This window comes from Pristiophorus japonicus, chromosome 30 (genome assembly GCF_044704955.1).
Source record: "Pristiophorus japonicus isolate sPriJap1 chromosome 30, sPriJap1.hap1, whole genome shotgun sequence".
Lineage (NCBI taxonomy): Eukaryota > Metazoa > Chordata > Chondrichthyes > Pristiophoridae > Pristiophorus > Pristiophorus japonicus.
The window spans coordinates 2,971,790-2,989,372 of NC_092006.1; the positions used below are offsets into that span (position 1 = coordinate 2,971,790).

The window sequence follows — 17,583 nt, forward strand, 5'->3', positions numbered from 1 at the left end:
AGATGAGACGTTAAATCGAGGTCTCTCAAGTGGACGTAAAAGATCCCATGACACTATTTCAAAGAGCAGGGGGAGTTCTCCCCGGTGTCCTGGGGCCAATATTTATCCCTCAATCAACATCACTAAAAGAGATTATCCAGTCTTTATCACGTTAATGTTCGTGGGAGTTTGCTGTGCGCAAATTGGCTGCCACATTTCCTGCATTAAAACTCTTCATTAAAAAGTTCTTCACTGGCTGTGAAGCGCTTTGAGATATCATACGATTGTGAAAGGCGCTATATAAATCCAAATCTTTCTTTTATTCTGCAGCAGCGTAGTCTGGGGCCACTGGAGTGGGGCGGTATGTGTCCAAGTATATCTCTTTATATTTCTGTGACTCTGGCAACACAAATTAATATACTTCCCTTCAGTCGGTCTCACAATGAATGTAGAGGGGTGGAAAAAAAGTTTAAAGAGATGTTTGTACAATGGCCTGCACGAGCTGGAAAATAACCCAGCATTTTGTCCAGCATCGGACACACTGTAGCCGGGTTCAGAGGTCACAACCCCAAAGGTCAGCACTGACCGTCTCACTTCCCCCTCCCCCCCGCCCACCGCCCCGGTGTCCCTTATCTCTCCCTCACACGAGGGCAGGAAAAAATTCCGCCGCTTTCCGCCAGCGAGGCGTCAGTCGCTGAACACCACCCCTGACCCGGTCACAGGAACTGGGCTGCGAGGAAGGGGATGTTTAAAGGCTTGTACCGGAGCCAGCTTTCTGGGCTTGGCCTCGTCAACGCAGTCGCCTCCCTCTTCTCCCTCAACTCCAGGGACTTGAGCACATAAATCTAGGCTGACCCACCCAGCACGATGCTGAGGGAGCGCCGTACTGCGCTGTCGGAGGGGCGGTACTGAGGGAGCGCCGCACTGCGCTGTCGGAGGGGCGGTACTGAGGCAGCGCCGTACTGCGCTGTCGGAGGGCAGTACTGAGGGAGCGCCGCACTGCGCTGTCGGAGGGCAGAACTGAGGGAGCGCCGCACTGCGCTGTCGGAGGGGCAGTACTGAGGGAGCGCCGTACTGCGCTGTCGGAGGGCAGAACTGAGGGAGCGCCGTACTGCGCTGTCGGAGGGCAGTACTGAGGGAGCACCGTACTGCGCTGTCGGAGGGGCAGTACTGAGGGAGCGCCGTACTGCGCTGTCGGAGGGGCGGTACTGAGGGAGCGGCGTACTGTCGGAGGGGCAGAACTGAGGGAGCGCCGCACTGTCGGAGGGGTAGTACTGAGGGAGCGCCACGCTGTCGGAGGGGCAGTACTGAGGGAGCGCCGCGCTGTCGGAGGGGCAGTACTGAGGGAGCCCCACACTGTCGGAGGGGCAGTACTGAGGGAGCGCCGCACTGTCGGAGGGGCAGTACTGATGGAGCGCCGCACTGTCAGAGGGGCGGTACTGAGGGAGCGCCGCACTGTCAGAGGGGCATAGAAACATAGAAACATAGAAACATAGAAAATAGGTGCAGGAGTAGGCCATTCAGCCCTTCTAGCCTGCACCGCCGTTCAATGAGTTCATGGCTGAACATGAAACTTCAGTACCCCCTTCCTGCTTTCTCACCATACCCCTTGATCCCCCGAGTAGTAAGGACTTCATCTAACTCCCTTTTGAATATATTTAGTGAATTGGCCTCAACAACTTTCTGTGGTAGAGAATTCCACAGGTTCACCACTCTCTGGGTGAAGAAGTTTCTCCTCATCTCGGTCCTAAATGGCTTACCCCTTATCCTTAGACTGTGTCCCCTGGTTCTGGACTTCCCCAACATTGGGAACATTCTTCCTGCATCTAACCTGTCTAACCCCGTCAGAATTTTAAATGTTTCTATGAGGTCCCCTCTCATTCTTCTGAACTGCAGTGAATACAAGCCCAGTTGATCCAGTCTTTCTTGATAGGTCAGTCCCGCCATCCCGGGAATCAGTCTGGTGAACCTTCACTGCACTCCCTCAATAGCAAGAATGTCCTTCCTCAGGTTAGGAGACCAAAACTGTACACAATACTCCAGGTGTGGCCTCACCAAGGCCCTGTACAACTGTAGCAACACCTCCCTGCCCCTGTACTCAAATCCCCTCGCTATGAAGGCCAACATGCCATTTGCTTTCTTTACCGCCTGCTGTACCTGCATGCCAACCTTCAATGACTGATGTACCATGACACCCAGGTCTCGTTGCACCTTCCCTTTTCCTAATCTGTCACCATTCAGATAATAGTCTGTCTCTCTTTTTACCACCAAAGTGGATAACCTCACATTTATCCACATTATATTTCATCTGCCATGCATTTGCCCACTCACCTAACCTATCCAAGTCACTCTGCAGCCTCATAGCATCCTCCTCGCAGCTCACACTGCCACCCAACCAGCAAATTTGGAGATACTACATTTAATCCCCTTGTCTAAATCATTAATGTACAATGTAAACAGCTGGGGCCCCAGCACAGAACCTTGCGGTACCCCACTAGTCACTGCCTGCCATTCTGAAAAGTACCCATTTACTCCTACTCTTGTCTTCCTGTCTAACAACCAGTTCTCAATCCACGTCAGCACACTACCCCCAATCCCATGTGCTTTAACTTTGCACATTAATCTCTTGTGTGGGACCTTGTCGAAAGCCTTCTGAAAGTCCAAATATACCACATCAACTGGTTCTCCTTTGTCCACTTTACTGGAAACATCCTCAAAAAATTCCAGAAGATTTGTCAAGCATGATCTCCCTTTCACAAATCCATGCTGACTTGGACCTATCATGTCACCATTTTCCAAATGCGCTGCTATGACAGCCTTAATAATTGATTCCATCATTTTACCCACTACTGAGGTCAGGCTGACCGGTCTATAATTCCCTGCTTTCTCTCTCCCTCCTTTTTTAAAAAGTGGGGTTACATTGGCTACCCTCCACTCCATAGGAACTGATCCAGAGTCAATGGAATGTTGGAAAATGACTGTCGATGCATCCGCTATTTCCAAGGCCACCTCCTTAAGTACTCTGGGATGCAGTCCATCAGGCCCTGGGGATTTATCGGCCTTCAATCTCATCAATTTCCCCAACACAATTTCCCAACTAATAAGGATTTCCCTCAGTTCCTCCTCCTTACTAGACCCTCTGACCTCTTTTATATCCGGCAGTACTGATGGAGTGCCGCACTGTCAGAGGGGCAGTACTGAGGGAGCGCCGTACTGTCGGAGGGCAGTACTGAGGGAGCGCCGCACTGTCGGAGGGCAGTACTGAGGGAGCGCCGCACTGTCGGAGGGGCAGTACTGAGGGAGCGCCGCACTGTCGGTGGGCAGTACTGAGGGAGCACCGCACTGTCGGAGGGGCAGTACCGAGGGAGTGCCGCACTGTCGGAGGGGCAGTACCGAGGGAGTGCCGCACTGTCGGAGGGCAGTACTGAGGGAGCGCCACACTGTCGGAGGGGCAGTACTGAGGGAGCGCCGCACTGTCGGAGGGGCAGTACTGAGGGAGCGCCGCACTGTCGGAGGGGCGGTACTGAGGGAGCGCCGTACTGTCGGAGGGGCGGTACTGAGGGAGCGCCGCACTGTCGGAGGGGCAGTACTGAGGGAGCACATTACCTGTGATCATCTGCTGTGCATCGTACGGTTCCATGTAGCCATCGTTCTCACCCACCCGCTCCGCCTCATTCTGTCCCGTCTCTCGTTTCTTGGCGTCGTAGGGATCCGCATAATCCTCCACAATGATGATCTGTCAGGAGTAGAGTTGAGTCAGGGACACGATAATCAGTGTGGGGCTACCCGACTGCACAAACCTATTAGAAAGACTTGCAATTATATAGCGCCTTTCACGACTGCCAGACACCCGAAAGCGCATTACAGCAAATTATGTACTTTTTAAAAAAAAAGTGTGGTCGCTGTTGTAATGTGGGAAGCGCGGCAGCCAATTTGCACACAGCAAGCTCCCACAAACAGCAATGTGATAATGACCTAGATCATCTGTTGATTGAGGGATAAATATTGGCCCCATGTCAAAATAGTTTTGTGAGATGTTTTACGTCCACCCGAGAGGGCAGACGGGGCCTCGGTTTAACGTCTCATCCGAAAGATGCCACCTCCAACAGTGCGGCACTCCCTCAGTACTGCCCCTCCGACAGTGCGGTGCTCCCTCAGTACTGCCCCTCCGACAGTGCGGCACTCCCTCAGTACTGCCCCTCCGACAGTGCGGCGCTCCAACAGTGCGGCACTCCCTCAGTACTGCCCCTCCGACAGTGCAGCGCTCCGACAGTGCAGCACTCCCTCAGTACTGCCCCTCCGACAGTGCGGCACTCCCTCAGTACTGCCCCTCCGACAGTGCAGCGCTCCCTCAGTACTGCCCCTCCGACAGTGCAGCGCTCCCTCAGTACTGCCCCTCCGACAGTGCAGCGCTCCCTCAGTACTGCCCCTTCGACAGTGCGCCGCTCCCTCAGTACCGTCCCTCCGACAGTGCAGCGCTCCCTCAGTACCACCCCTCCGACAGTGCGGCGCTCCCTCAGTACTGCCCCTCCGACAGTGCGTCGCTCCCTCAGTACCGTCCCTCCGACAGTGCAGCGCTCCCTCAGTACCACCCCTCCGACAGTGCGGCGCTCCCTCAGTACTGCCCCTCAGACAGTGCAGCGCTCCCTCAGTACTGCCCCTCCGACAGTGCAGCGCTCCCTCAGTACTGCCCCTCCGACAGTGCAGCGCTCCCTCAGTACTGCCCCTTCGACAGTGCGCCGCTCCCTCAGTACCGTCCCTCCGACAGTGCAGCGCTCCCTCAGTACCACCCCTCCGACAGTGCGGCGCTCCCTCAGTACTGCCCCTCCGACAGTGCGTCGCTCCCTCAGTACCGCCCCTCCGACAGTGCGGCGCTCCCTCAGTACCACCCTCTGTCAGTGCGGCGCTCCCTCAGTACCGCCCCTCCGACAGTGCGGCACTCCCTCAGTATTGCCCCTCCGACAGTGCGGCGCACCCCGGTGTCCTGGGGCCAATATTTATCCCTCAACCAACATCACCGAAACAGATTATCTGGTCATTATGGTAGCGTGTGCACCATGTGAGTAGCTCACCGGTTGGCAGAGCTGTTGAGTTGGGCGGGGCTTAGCCAGTCACATGATGTTCACAAGTCTCAATAAAACCCCGGCCAGTTGGGTTCGGGGGATCCACGATGGGAAGGTGGATGAACTGGTAAAGTGTCGTGTGATTGTTAAACCTTTGCTGATAAACCAACTAGTTCTTAATAGCAATGTGTTGCTGTGAATTCTTAAGCAAAGAACCCATGAAGCAAATACATTACAATTGTATTGCTGTTTGTGGGAGCTTGCTGTGCCTAAATTGGCCACCGTGTTTCCGACATTACAACAGCGACTACACTTCGAAAAATTGGCTGTGAGGCGCTTCAGGATGTCCTGTGGTTGTGAAAGGCACTATATAAATGCAAGTCTTTCTTTCGTAACCAACACCAGCAGTTAACACATTAAATATTAATTCTGCTAAATGATGTTTGTGGGACATTGTTTGTACGCAGTGGGTGCTGCACTTACCTATGTAACATGTCACAGCAGTTTAAAAGCAGTTAATTGTCTGACGTGCTGAGCCACTGTAAATAAGACCATAAGAACATAAGAAATAGGAGCAGGAGTCGGCCATTCGGCCCCTCGAGCCTGCTCCACCATTCTATAAGATCATGGCTGATCCGATCATGGACTCAGCTCCACTTCTCCGCCCGCTCCCCATAACCCTTTATTCCCTTATCGCTCAAAAATCTATCTCCACCTTAAATATATTCAATGACCCAGCCTCCACAGCTCTCTGGGGCAGAGAATTCCACAGGTTTACAAACCTCTGAGAGAAGAAATTCCTCCTCATTTCTGTATGAAATGGGCGGCCCCTTATTCTGAAACTCTGCCCCTAGTTCAGGATTCCCCCACGAGGGGAAACATCCTCCCTGCATCTACCCTGTCGAGCCCCCTCAGAATCCCATATGCCTCAATAAGATAAGAACATAAGAAATAGAAGCAGGAGTAGGCCATTCGGCCCCTCGAGCCTGCTCCGCCATTTAATAAGATCATAGCTGATCTGATTATGGACTCAGCTCCACTTCCCTGCCCGCTCCCCGTAACCCCTTATTGGTTAAGAAACTGTCTATTTCTGTCTTAAATTTAGAAACATAGAAACTTAGAAAATAGGTGCAGGAGTAGGCCATTCGGCCCTTCGAGCCTGCATCACCATTCAATAAGATCATGGCTGATCATTCACCTCAGTACCCCTTTCCTGCTTTCTCTCCATACCCCTTGATCCCTTTAGCCGTAAGGGCCACATCTAACTCCTTCTTGAATATATCCAATGAACTGGCCTCAACAACTCTCTGCGGTAGGGAATTCCACAGGTTCACAACTCTCTGAGTGAAGAAGGTTCTCCTCATCTCGGTCCTAAATGGCTTACCCCTTATCCTTAGACTGTGACCCCTGGTTCTGGACTTCCCCAACATCGGGAACATTCTTCCTGCATCTAACCTGTCCCGTCCCCTCAGAATTTGATATGTTTCGATGAGATCCCCTCTCATCCTTCTAAACTCCAGTGAATACAGGCCCAGTCAATCCAGTTTCCCCTTTTTTGTCAGTCCTGCCATCCCGGGAATCAGTCTGGTGAACCTTCGCAATTTATTCAATGTCCCGGCTTCCACAGCTCTCTGAGGCAGCGAATTCCACAGATTTACAACCCTCTGAGAGAAGAAATTTCTCATCTCGGTTTTAAACGGGCGGCCCCTTATTCTGAGACTATGCCCCCTAGTTCGAGATTCCCCCACGAGGGGAAACATCCTCTCTGCATCTACCCTGTCAGGCCCCCTCAGAGTCCCATACGCCTTAATAAGATAACGTATCCCGCTAAGAATTGAACCACTCCCTACCGTGTCTTGCTTGGATTTCCCACTCTCTTCATCCTCCCGCACGTTTGGAATCCTGTTCCTCAGATTCTTCCCGTTTTTCTCTTGATTCTCCACTTTGATCAGCCTGTGTTTGGGCGCAAGATAGTTGGAACCCGACAGCTTCCCGGGGCTGGGCCCCGATTTCCCGGGGTTGGCCCCAGTTATCTTCCCAAGATTCAATCCTGCTTTCCCGGGGCTCGGTCCCGTCTTGCCGGATTTCGGGGCGTTTTTCCCGGGGCTGGTCACGGTTATTTTTCCCAGATTCAGGCCGGTTTTCCCAGGGGCCGGGCCCGCGGTCTTGCCGGCTTTCGAATCGGGCGTCTTCCCAGTTTTCGCCTCGGGCTTCACGGTTTTCAAGTCCGCCTTCTTGGCCTTCGGATCGGCTTTGCCGCTTTTGACATCGGCCTTCCCCGCTTTCGGGTCCGCCTTCCCGGTTTTCCCCTCCGCCTTCGCCTCCGGCTTCGATTCGGTCTTGGCCGGGCTCTTCCTGGTCATTTTGCCGGGGTTCAAGCCCAGCTTGCCGGAGAAGCCCTGTCCGGATTTGCCGGGATTCGGCCCCGCTTTCAAGGCGGGGTTTCTCAGCAGTTTGCCGGCGTCGTCGCCGCTCCCGGAGTCCGCCGCGGAATTCTTGCTGTTTCTGCCGGGGATGCTGATCCCATTCTCCCCGGGTCCTTTGGGGGCCTTCCCGTTACCCTTCTTTATCGTCAACCCGTTCTTCATCAGCCCGGCCGGACTCTTGCCCGGCGGAACCAGGCCCTTATTGGGCTCCGGGAGTTTGCCGCGCAGCAGAGTGCCGCTCCCGGTTTTGCCGTGGAGCCCGGACGTCCGCCCCTGGATCCCAGCGCTGACGACTTTCCCGAGTTTTCCCAGCCCCGACTCCCCTTGCCTCCTCTCGGCGGCCGTCTTCGCCTCTCTCCCGGCCCCCCGCGGGTTCGCGTCCCCCTGGGCGGCTCGCCGGATCCTGCTCGCCCCCTCGCCGTCTGTCCGGCCCCCCGCGGATGCTCCCGTCCCCTCCGGCTTGGGACGAGTCTTCAGGCTGAGCTGGAATTCCTTGAACCACTTGGCCATGGCCGGTGGTAGCCCGGCTCGCGCAGGGCGGAGGGGCGGGGGGGTGGGGGGGGGGGGGGAGCGTGTGGGTGGGCCGACGCAAGGGGGGGGTCTGTTGCTGCGACGTTATCACCAGTCCTGCAGATGTGCCCACCCCCACTTCCCCCGGTCTAAGTCAGAGTGCCGTACAATCTACAAACTGTTAACTGTTCAGTCGACGTCTGGTACAAACATCCAGAGACAGGAGAAGTCGACACAGCCCCTGTGCGATCCGCCGGTTACATTTTCCTCTAACCTTGTGCCTTCCCGGGATTCCAGCCGTACAACCTCCCTCCGAAGACGTCCGACCACTGCAGACGTTGGCTATTCCACACAGCTCACTCCTCTCACCAGCCTTCAAACGCCACCTTCCTGCCATTGTGAGCTTGAGTGATGACAAGCTCAGCCACTTCCACCGCTAGACACCTGACAATTCAACAGAAGTTGGAAAAAAAAAACACGCACACACACACACATTTTCCATCTACAGCTATTGTATTCGTTCCTGTTTTAACTGAGACACACAGTCAGTCCCAGAACAAGCTTTCAAGGCAGGACTCAGCTGACCATTTGTTTGACAGCCACAACTCTGCGTTAACTTAAAATGCAGTTGTTCTTGCAGAGCAGCCCATCGGAAGGCTCCTTTGAAATTCGGTTCTACACAAGTGATGTGCTCCAGCAACAGCAACTTTGATTTATATAGCGCCTTTAATGTCCCAAGCCGATTCACAGCAAGTGTTACAAGCAAAACAAAAAGGTAAATTTGACACCCAGCCGCACAACAAGACATTACGGCAGAAGCTGGGGCAGCGAGGTAGGTTTTAAGGAGCGTCTTAAAGGAGGAGAGGGGGAGAGGTTTAGGGAGGGAGTTCCAGAGCTTGGGGCCCCAGGCAGCTGAAGGCATGGCCGCCGATGGTGGAGTGATTATAATCAGGGATGCTCAAGAGGGCAGAATTAGAGGAGCGCGGAAATCTCAGGGGGTTGTAGGGCTGGAGGAGGTTACAGAGATAGGGAGGGGTGTAGGGGCTGGAGGAGGTTACAGAGTTAGGGAGGGTTGTGGGATTGGAGGAGGTTACAGAGATAGGGAGGGGGTGTAGGGGCTGGAGGAGGTTACAGAGATAGGGAGGGTTGTGGGATTGGAGGAGGTTACAGAGATAGGGAGGGGGTGTAGGGGCTGGAGGAGGTTACAGAGTTAGGGAGGGGTGTAGGGGCTGGAGGGGGGTTACAGAGATAGGGAGGGGTGTAGGGGCTGGAGGGGGTTACAAAGGTAGAGAGGGGTGTAGAGGCTGGAGGAGATTACAGAGATAGGGAGGATTGTGGGATTGGAGGAGGTTACAGAGATAGGGATGGGGTGTAGGGGCTGGAGGAGGTTACAGAGATAGGGAGGGGTGTAGGGGCTGGAGGGGGTTACAAAGGTAGAGAGGAGTGTAGGGGCTGGAGGAGGTTACAGAGATAGGGAGGGGTGTAGGGGCTGGAGGGGGTTACAAAGGTAGAGAGGGGTGTAGAGGCTGGAGGAGATTACAGAGATAGGGAGGATTGTGGGATTGGAGGAGGCTACAGAGATAGGGAGGGGGTGTAGGGGCTGGAGGAGGTTACAGAGTTAGGGAGGGGTGTAGGAGCTGGAGGGGGTTACAGAGATAGGGAGGGGTGTAGGGGCTGGAGGGGGTTACAGAGATAGGGAGGGGTGTAGGGGCTGGAGGAGGTTACAGAGATAGGGATGGGGTGTAGGGGCTGGAGGAGGTTACAGAGATAGGGATGGGTGTAGGGGCTGGAGGGGGTTACAAAGGTAGAGAGGGGTGTAGGGGCTGGAGGGGGTTACAGAGATAGGGAGGGGTGTAGGGGCTGAAGGGGGTTACAAAGGTAGAGAGGGGTGTAGAGGCTGGAGGAGATTACAGAGATAGGGAGGGTTGTGGGATTGGAGGAGGTTACAGAGATAGGGAGGGGTGTAGGGGCTGGAGGAGGTTACAGAGATAGGGAGGGGTGTAGGGGCTGGAGGAGGTTACAGAGATAGGGAGGGGTGTAGGGGCTGGAGGAGGTTACAGAGATAGGGAGGGGTGTAGGGGCTGGAGGAGGTTACAGAGATAGGGAGGGGTGTAGGGGCTGGAGGAGGTTACAGAGATAGGGAGGGGTGTAGGGGCTGGAGGAGGTTACAGAGATAGGGAGGGGTGTAGGGGCTGGAGGAGGTTACAGAGATAGGGAGGGGTGTAGGGGCTGGAGGAGGTTACAGAGATAGGGAGGGTTGTGGGATTGGAGGAGGTTACAGAGATAGGGAGGGGGTGTAGGGGCTGGAGGAGGTTACAGAGTTAGGGAGGGGTGTAGGGGCTGGAGGAGGTTACAGAGATAGGGAGGGGTGTAGGGGGCTGGAGGGAGTTGCAGAGATAGGGAGGGGTGTAGGGGCTGGAGGGGGTTACAGAGATAGGGAGGGGGTGTAGGGGCTGGAGGAGGTTACAGATATAGGGAGGGGTGTAGGGGCTGGAGGAGGTTACAGAGATAGGGAGGGGTGTAGGGGCTGGAGGAGGTTACAGAGATAGGGAGGGGTGTAGGGGCTGGAGGAGGTTACAGAGTTAGGGAGGGGTGTAGGGGCTGGAGGAGGTTACAGAGATAGGGAGGGGTGTAGGGGCTGGAGGAGGTTACAGAGATAGGGAGGGTTGTGGGATTGGAGGAGGTTACAGAGATAGGGAGGGGGTGTAGGGGCTGGAGGAGGTTACAGAGTTAGGGAGGGGTGTAGGGGCTGGAGGAGGTTACAGAGATAGGGAGGGGTGTAGGGGGCTGGAGGGAGTTGCAGAGATAGGGAGGGGTGTAGGGGCTGGAGGGGGTTACAGAGATAGGGAGGGGGTGTAGGGGCTGGAGGAGGTTACAGATATAGGGAGGGGTGTAGGGGCTGGAGGAGGTTACAGAGATAGGGAGGGGTGTAGGGGCTGGAGGAGGTTACAGAGATAGGGAGGGGTGTAGGGGCTGGAGGAGGTTACAGAGTTAGGGAGGGGTGTAGGGGCTGGAGGGGGGTTACAGAGATAGGGAGGGGTGTAGGGGTTGGAGGAGGTTACAGAGATAGGGAGGGGTGTAGGGGCTGGAGGGGATTACAGAGATAGGGAGGCGTGTAGGGGCTGGAGGAGGTTGCAGAGATAGGGAGGGGTGTAGGGGCTGGAGGAGGTTACAGAGTTAGGGAGGGGTGTAGGGGCTGGAGGGGGGTTACAGAGATAGGGAGGGGTGTAGGGGCTGGAGGAGGTTACAGAGATAGGGAGGGGCGAGGCCATGAAAGGATTTGTAAACAAGGATGAGAATTTTGAAATCGAGGCGTTGCTAAACTGGGAGCCAATGCAGGTCAGCGAGCACAGGGGGTGATGGGTGAGCGGGACTCGGTGTGAGTTAGGACACGGGGGCAGCGAGCACAGGGGGTGATGGGTGAGCGGGACTCGGTGCGAGTTAGGACACGGGGGCAGTGAGCACAGGGGGTGATGGGTGAGCGGGACTCGGTGCGAGTTAGGACACTGGGGCAGCGAGCACAGGGTTGAACGAGAAGGTGTGGGGGCATGGGGTGGGGCGGGGGGGGGGGGGGAGTGCAAGAGTTTCTTGGGATGAGCTGAAGTTCACGGAGGGATTGGGAGGTTGGCCGGGAGAGCACCGGCAATAGTCGGTGAGCCGAGAAAGGTGTGGGCCGAGGGTTTTGGCAGCGGATGAGCTGAGGCGGTGGGGCCACAGAGGAGGGGGCAATGGGCAGAGGGGCAGCAACACGGGTGGCTTCCAGCACCACCTCCTTTTCATTCGTTCCTGGGATGTGGGCGTCGCTGGCAAGGCCGGCATTTATTGCCCATCCCCCTAATTGCCCCTTGTGAAGGTGGTGGTGAGCCGCCTTCTTGAACCGCTGCAGTCCGTGTGGTGAAGGTGCTCCCACAGTGCTGTTAGGGAGGGAGTTCCAGGATTGTGACCCAGCGACGATGAAGGAACGGCCGATATATTTCCCAGTGGGGATGGTGTGTGACTGGGAGGGGAACGTGGAGGTGGTGGTGTTCCCATGGACCTGCTGCCCTTGTCCTTCTAGGGGGTAGAGGTCGCGGGTTTGGGAGGTGCTGCCGAAGAAGCCTTGGCGAGTTGCCGCGGTGCATCTTGTAGACGGTGCACACTGCAGCTACGGTGCGCCGGTGGTGGAGGGAGTGAGTGTTGAAGGTGGTGGATAGCGTGGCCCATCGAGCGGGGCTGCTTTGTCCTGGATGGTGTCAAGCTTCACAAACACATCCAGGCAAGTGGAGAGCGTTCCATCACACTGCGAACTCATAGAAACATTATCAATTTCTGACGGGACTGGACAGGTTAGATGCAGGAAGAATGTTCCCGATGTTGGGGGAAGTCCAGAACCAGGGGGTCACAGTCTAAGGATAAGGGGTAAGCCATTTAGGACCGAGATGAGAAACTTCTTCACCCAGAGAGTGGTGAACCTGTGGAATTCTCTACCGCAGAGAGTTGTTGAGGCCAATTCACTAAATATATTCAAGAGGGAGTTAGATGTGGCCCTTACGGCTAAAGGGATCAAGGGGTATGGAGAGAAAGCAAGAATGGGGTACTGAAGTTGCATGATCAGCCATGATCTTATTGAATGGTGGTGCAGGCTCGAAGGGCCGAATGGCCTACTCCTGCACCTATTTTCTATGTTTCTATCCCTTTTGGCGTGGATGCAAGTCATCTTTGTTCGAGTGAACCGCCAACGGCGACAATGTTGCCCAGGCGGTAAGAAGGTCTGGCGCTCAAACCACATACCGCAACATAGAAAATAGGAAACATCGAAAATAGATGCAGCAGGAGTCGGCCATTCGGCCCTTCGAGCCTGCAATAGAGGCGCCAAGGGGGGGGGGGGGGAGGGGCCTTGCACGCAGGATGGCGTCACCACGCGGGCGGTGGGCGTTAATGGCGCGGCGTTAGCCTGTTGGCGCTTTTGCCGCAGGGCTGAATGAGATTTCAGCCGGAGGCGGCGGGGGTGGGGGGGGTGTGGCGATGCTTGGACGCCGCTTGACGTCGAAGCTAGTACTTGACCGAATTTCGGCCAACAAATATCGAACGTCTTCCGCTCCTGCCCAGGGAGTTTTTCTTTCGGTTTTAAATTCCTTTTTTGGGATGCGGGCGTCCGTCTGCACGGTCCTGATGTGTCTGTTCCAGTTAAGTTTCTCCTGATGTTGCCTTCCTTTTTTTTGGAGGGGGGGGGGGGGATCGAACTGCTCCTTGAGGTGAGGGAGGCCATGCGGACAAAATGGCTGCCGCGCCGCCTGACGCCGCCGCGCTCCTTTTCCCGCTCCGAAACCCAAATGCCCCGTATGCAAAAAGAAAAATGGCCGCCGCCGCTGCGGGGCGGAAGTGACGCACGGGCGGCAACAGTGCGGGGCAACCGACCTTTCCCGGGCGCTGGCGGCCGCCAAAACAGATCCAGGCCCGTCCCGAAGCCCGTCTTGTGTCGACCGGGGGTGGGTGGGGGTGGTGGAAAGCGGGGTTTGGTGGGGTATAAAAGGGTTTAAAAGCGGGTTGGGGGGGGTGCCCGGTGAGGTGCGTCACTTCCGGCCGGCGCGGACCAGCTGCAGGGTGCAGAGCACGTGACGCCATGGCCGGTGAGGACAAGATGGTGGCGGTGGCGGGTGGGGAAAGAGACGGACAATCTGTCGCCATCCTGGGCGCGGGGGGGCTCAGCCGGCCAGCCTGACACCCGATGGCCATTCCCCTTGGCCGCCTGCAATTATTAGACCCGATATTGTGCCCCGCCACGGCCCCTCTCCTCACCCAGTTCGGTGGGAGGGAAAATGGAGTCTCCGTCAGGCCACACACACACACACCCCAGGTCAGGGGCAGCAGGTCAACCCGTTGGTCGGAAAGCTTCACCATTGCCCGCCTTGTCTCGCCGTCACACAACGCCCGCCTGTCAGACTTAAAAGGGGGACGCTGTCAAGAGCTAGAGGGGCCGAATGGCTCATCTCCTGTGTGTGTGAAAGTGGACCATCGGACCCCAGCCTGTAACTCACTCCCGGGTATCTGTTCTATATATAAACCTCCTGAACCCCTCGATTATACCCCAGCCTGTACCTCACTCCCGGGTATCTGTTATTCTATATATAAACCTCCTGAACCCCTCGATTAGATTCCAGCCTGTAACTCACTCCCGGGTATCTGTTATTCTATATATAAACCCCCCGAACCCCTCGATTAGATTCCAGCCTGTAACTCACTCCCGGGTATCTGTTATTCTATATATAAACCCCCCGAACCCCTCGATTAGATTCCAGCCTGTAACTCACTCCCGGGTATCTGTTATTCTATATATAAACCCCCCTGAACCCCTCGATTATACCCCAGCCTGTAACTCACTCCCGGGTATCAGTTATTCTATATATAAACCCCCCTGAACCCCTCGATTATACCCCAGCCTGTACCTCACTCCCGGGTATCTGTTATTCTATATATAAACCCCCCTGAACCCCTCGATTATACCCCAGCCTGTACCTCACTCCCGGGTATCTGTTATTCTATATATAAACCCCCCGAACCCCCTGATTATACCCCAGCCTGTAACTCACTCCCGGGTATCAGTTATTCTATATATAAACCCCCCTGAACCCCTCGATTATACCCCAGCCTGTACCTCACTCCCGGGTATCTGTTATTCTATATATAAACCCCCCGAACCCCCTGATTATACCCCAGCCTGTACCTCACTCCGGGTATCTGTTCTATATATAAACCCCCCTGAACCCCTCGATTATACCCCAGCCTGTAACTCACTCCCGGGTATCTGTTCTATATATAAACCACCCGAACCCCCTGATTATACCCCAGCCTGTACCTCACTCCGGGTATCTGTTCTATATATAAAACCCCCCAACCCCTCCATTAGATCCCAGCCTGTAACTCACTCCCGGGTATCTGTTATTTTCTATATATAAACCCCCCGAACCCCTCGATTAGATCCCAGCCTGTAACTCACTCCTGGGTATCTGTTATTCTATATATAAACCCCCCGAACCCCCCGATTAGATTCCAGCCTGTAACTCACTCCCGGGTATCTGTTGTTCTATATATAAACCTCCCCGAACCAATCGATTATACCCCAGCCTGTAACTCACTCCCGGGTATCTGTTGTTCTCTATATAAACCCCCCCCCCCGAACCCCTCGATTAGATTCCAGTCTGTAACTCACTCCCGGGGTATCTGTTATTCTATATATAACCCCCCCCGAACCCCTCGATTATACCCCAGCCTGTAACTCACTCCCGGGTATCTGTTATTCTATATATAAACCACCCGAACCCCTCGATTAGATTCCAGCCTGTAACTCACTCCCGGGTATCTGTTATTCTATATATAAACCTCCCGAACCTCTCGATTAGATCCCAGCCTGTAACTCACTCCCGGGTATCTGTTATTCTAAATATAAACCCCCCGCACCCCTCGATTAGATTCCAGTCTGGAACTCACTCCCGGGTATCTGTTATTCTATATATAAAACCCCCGAACCCCTCGATTAGATCCCAGCATGTAACTCACTCCCGGGTATCTGTTATTCTAAATATAAAACCCCCGAACCCCTCGATTAGATCCCAGCATGTAACTCACTCCCGGGTATCTGTTCTATATATAAAACCCCCCAACCCCTCCATTAGATCCCAGCCTGTAACTCACTCCCGGGTATCTGTTATTTTCTATATATAAACCCCCCGAACCCCTCGATTAGATCCCAGCCTGTAACTCACTCCTGGGTATCTGTTATTCTATATATAAACCCCCCGAACCCCCCGATTAGATTCCAGCCTGTAACTCACTCCCGGGTATCTGTTGTTCTATATATAAAACCCCCGAACCCCTCGATTAGATTCCAGCCTGTAACTCACTCCCGGGTATCTGTTATTCTATATATAAACCCCCCAAACCCCTCGATTAGATTCACAGCCTGTAACTCACTCCCGGGTATCTGTTATTCTATATATAAACCCCCCAAACCCCTCGATTAGATTCCAGCCTGTAACTCACTCCCGGGTATCTGTTATTTTCTATATATAAACCCCCGAACCCCTCGATTAGATTCCAGCCTTTAACTCACTCCCGGGTATCTGTTATTCTATATATAAACCCCCCGAACCCCCCGATTAGATTCCAGCCTGTAACTCACTCCCGGGTATCTGTTGTTCTATATATAAAACCCCCGAACCCCTCGATTAGACTCCAGCCTGTAACTCACTCCCGGGTATCTGTTATTCTATATATAAACCCCCCAAACCCCTCGATTAGATTCCAGCCTGTAACTCACTCCATGGTATCTGTTATTCTATATATAATCCCCTCGATTAGATTCCAGCCTGTACCTCACTCCGGGTATCTGTTCTATATATAAACCCCCCAGAAGCCCTCGATTATACCCCAGCCTGTACCTCACTCCCGGGGTATCTGTTCTATATATAAACCCCCCCCCCCGAACCTCTCGATTATACCCCAGCCTGCACCTCACTCCGGGGTATCTGTTCTATATATAAACCCCCCCCCCCTGAATCCCTCGATGAGATTCCAGCCTGTACCTCACTCCGGGTGTCTGTTCTATATATAAACCCCCCCGAACCCCTCGATATACCCCAGCCTGTACCTCACTCCGGGTATCTGTTCTATATATAAACCCCTGAACCCCTCGATTAGATTCCAGCTTGTAACTCACTCCCGGGTATCTGTTATTCTATATATAAACCCCCCGAACCCCTCGATTAGATCCCAGCCTGTAACTCACTCCTGGGTATCTGTTATTCTATATATAAACCCCCCGAACCCCTCGATTAGATTCCAGCCTGTAACTCACTCCCGGGTATCTGTTGTTCTATATATAAACCTCTCCGAACCCCTCGATTATACCCCAGCCTGTAACTGACTCCCGGGTATCTGTTATTCTATATATAAACCCCCCCCGAACCCATCGATAAGATTCCAGCCTGTAACTCACTCCCGGGGTATCTGTTATTCTATATATAAACCCCCCCGAACCCCTCGATTATACCCCAGCCTGTAACTCACTCCCGGGTATCTGTTATTCTATATATAAACCACCCGAACCCCTCGATTAGATTCCAGCCTGCAACTCACTCCCGGGTATCTGTTATTCTAAATATAAAACCCCCGAACCCCTCGATTAGATCCCAGCATGTAACTCATCCCGGGTATCTGTTATTCGATATATAAAACCCCCCAACCCCTCCATTAGATCCCAGCCTGTAACTCACTCCCGGGTATCTGTTATTCTATATATAAACCCCCGAACCCCTCGATTAGATTCCAGCCTGTAACTCACTCCCGGGTATCTGTTGTTCTATATATAAACCCCCCTAACCCCTCGATTAGATTCCAGCCTACAACTCACTCCCGGGTATCTGTTATTCTATATGTAAACCCCCCCGAACCCCTCGATTAGATTCCAGCCTGTAACTCACCCCCGGGGTATCTGTTCTATATATAAACCCCCCGAACCCCTCGATTAGATCCCAGCCTGTAACTCACTCCCGGGTATCAGTTATTCTATATATAAACCCCCCGAACCCCTCGATTATACCCCAGCCTGTACCTCACTCCCGGGTATC

The 17,583-nt window shown here is 54.2% G+C and overlaps 2 protein-coding genes across 2 annotated transcripts in view; one reads left to right on the top strand and one right to left on the bottom strand.

Annotated features, from left to right (window-relative positions):
- LOC139240235 (SH2 domain-containing adapter protein E-like) overlaps nucleotides 1–7,986 on the bottom strand; it is a 36,968-nt gene extending 28,982 nt beyond the window's left edge. The window contains exons 1-2 of the mRNA XM_070868716.1: nucleotides 6,893–7,986; nucleotides 3,586–3,715 (exon numbers count right to left, since the gene is read on the bottom strand). Of these exons, the coding sequence (XP_070724817.1) occupies nucleotides 3,586–3,715; nucleotides 6,893–7,978 (1,216 nt within the window). The 5' untranslated portion in view covers nucleotides 7,979–7,986. The remainder of the gene's footprint in view (nucleotides 1–3,585; nucleotides 3,716–6,892) is intronic.
- Nucleotides 7,987–13,514: 5,528 nt separating this feature from the next.
- LOC139240155 (tudor domain-containing protein 10-like) overlaps nucleotides 13,515–17,583 on the top strand; it is a 61,408-nt gene continuing 57,339 nt past the window's right edge. The window contains exon 1 of the mRNA XM_070868542.1: nucleotides 13,515–13,587. Within this exon, the coding sequence (XP_070724643.1) occupies nucleotides 13,581–13,587 (7 nt within the window). The 5' untranslated portion in view covers nucleotides 13,515–13,580. The remainder of the gene's footprint in view (nucleotides 13,588–17,583) is intronic.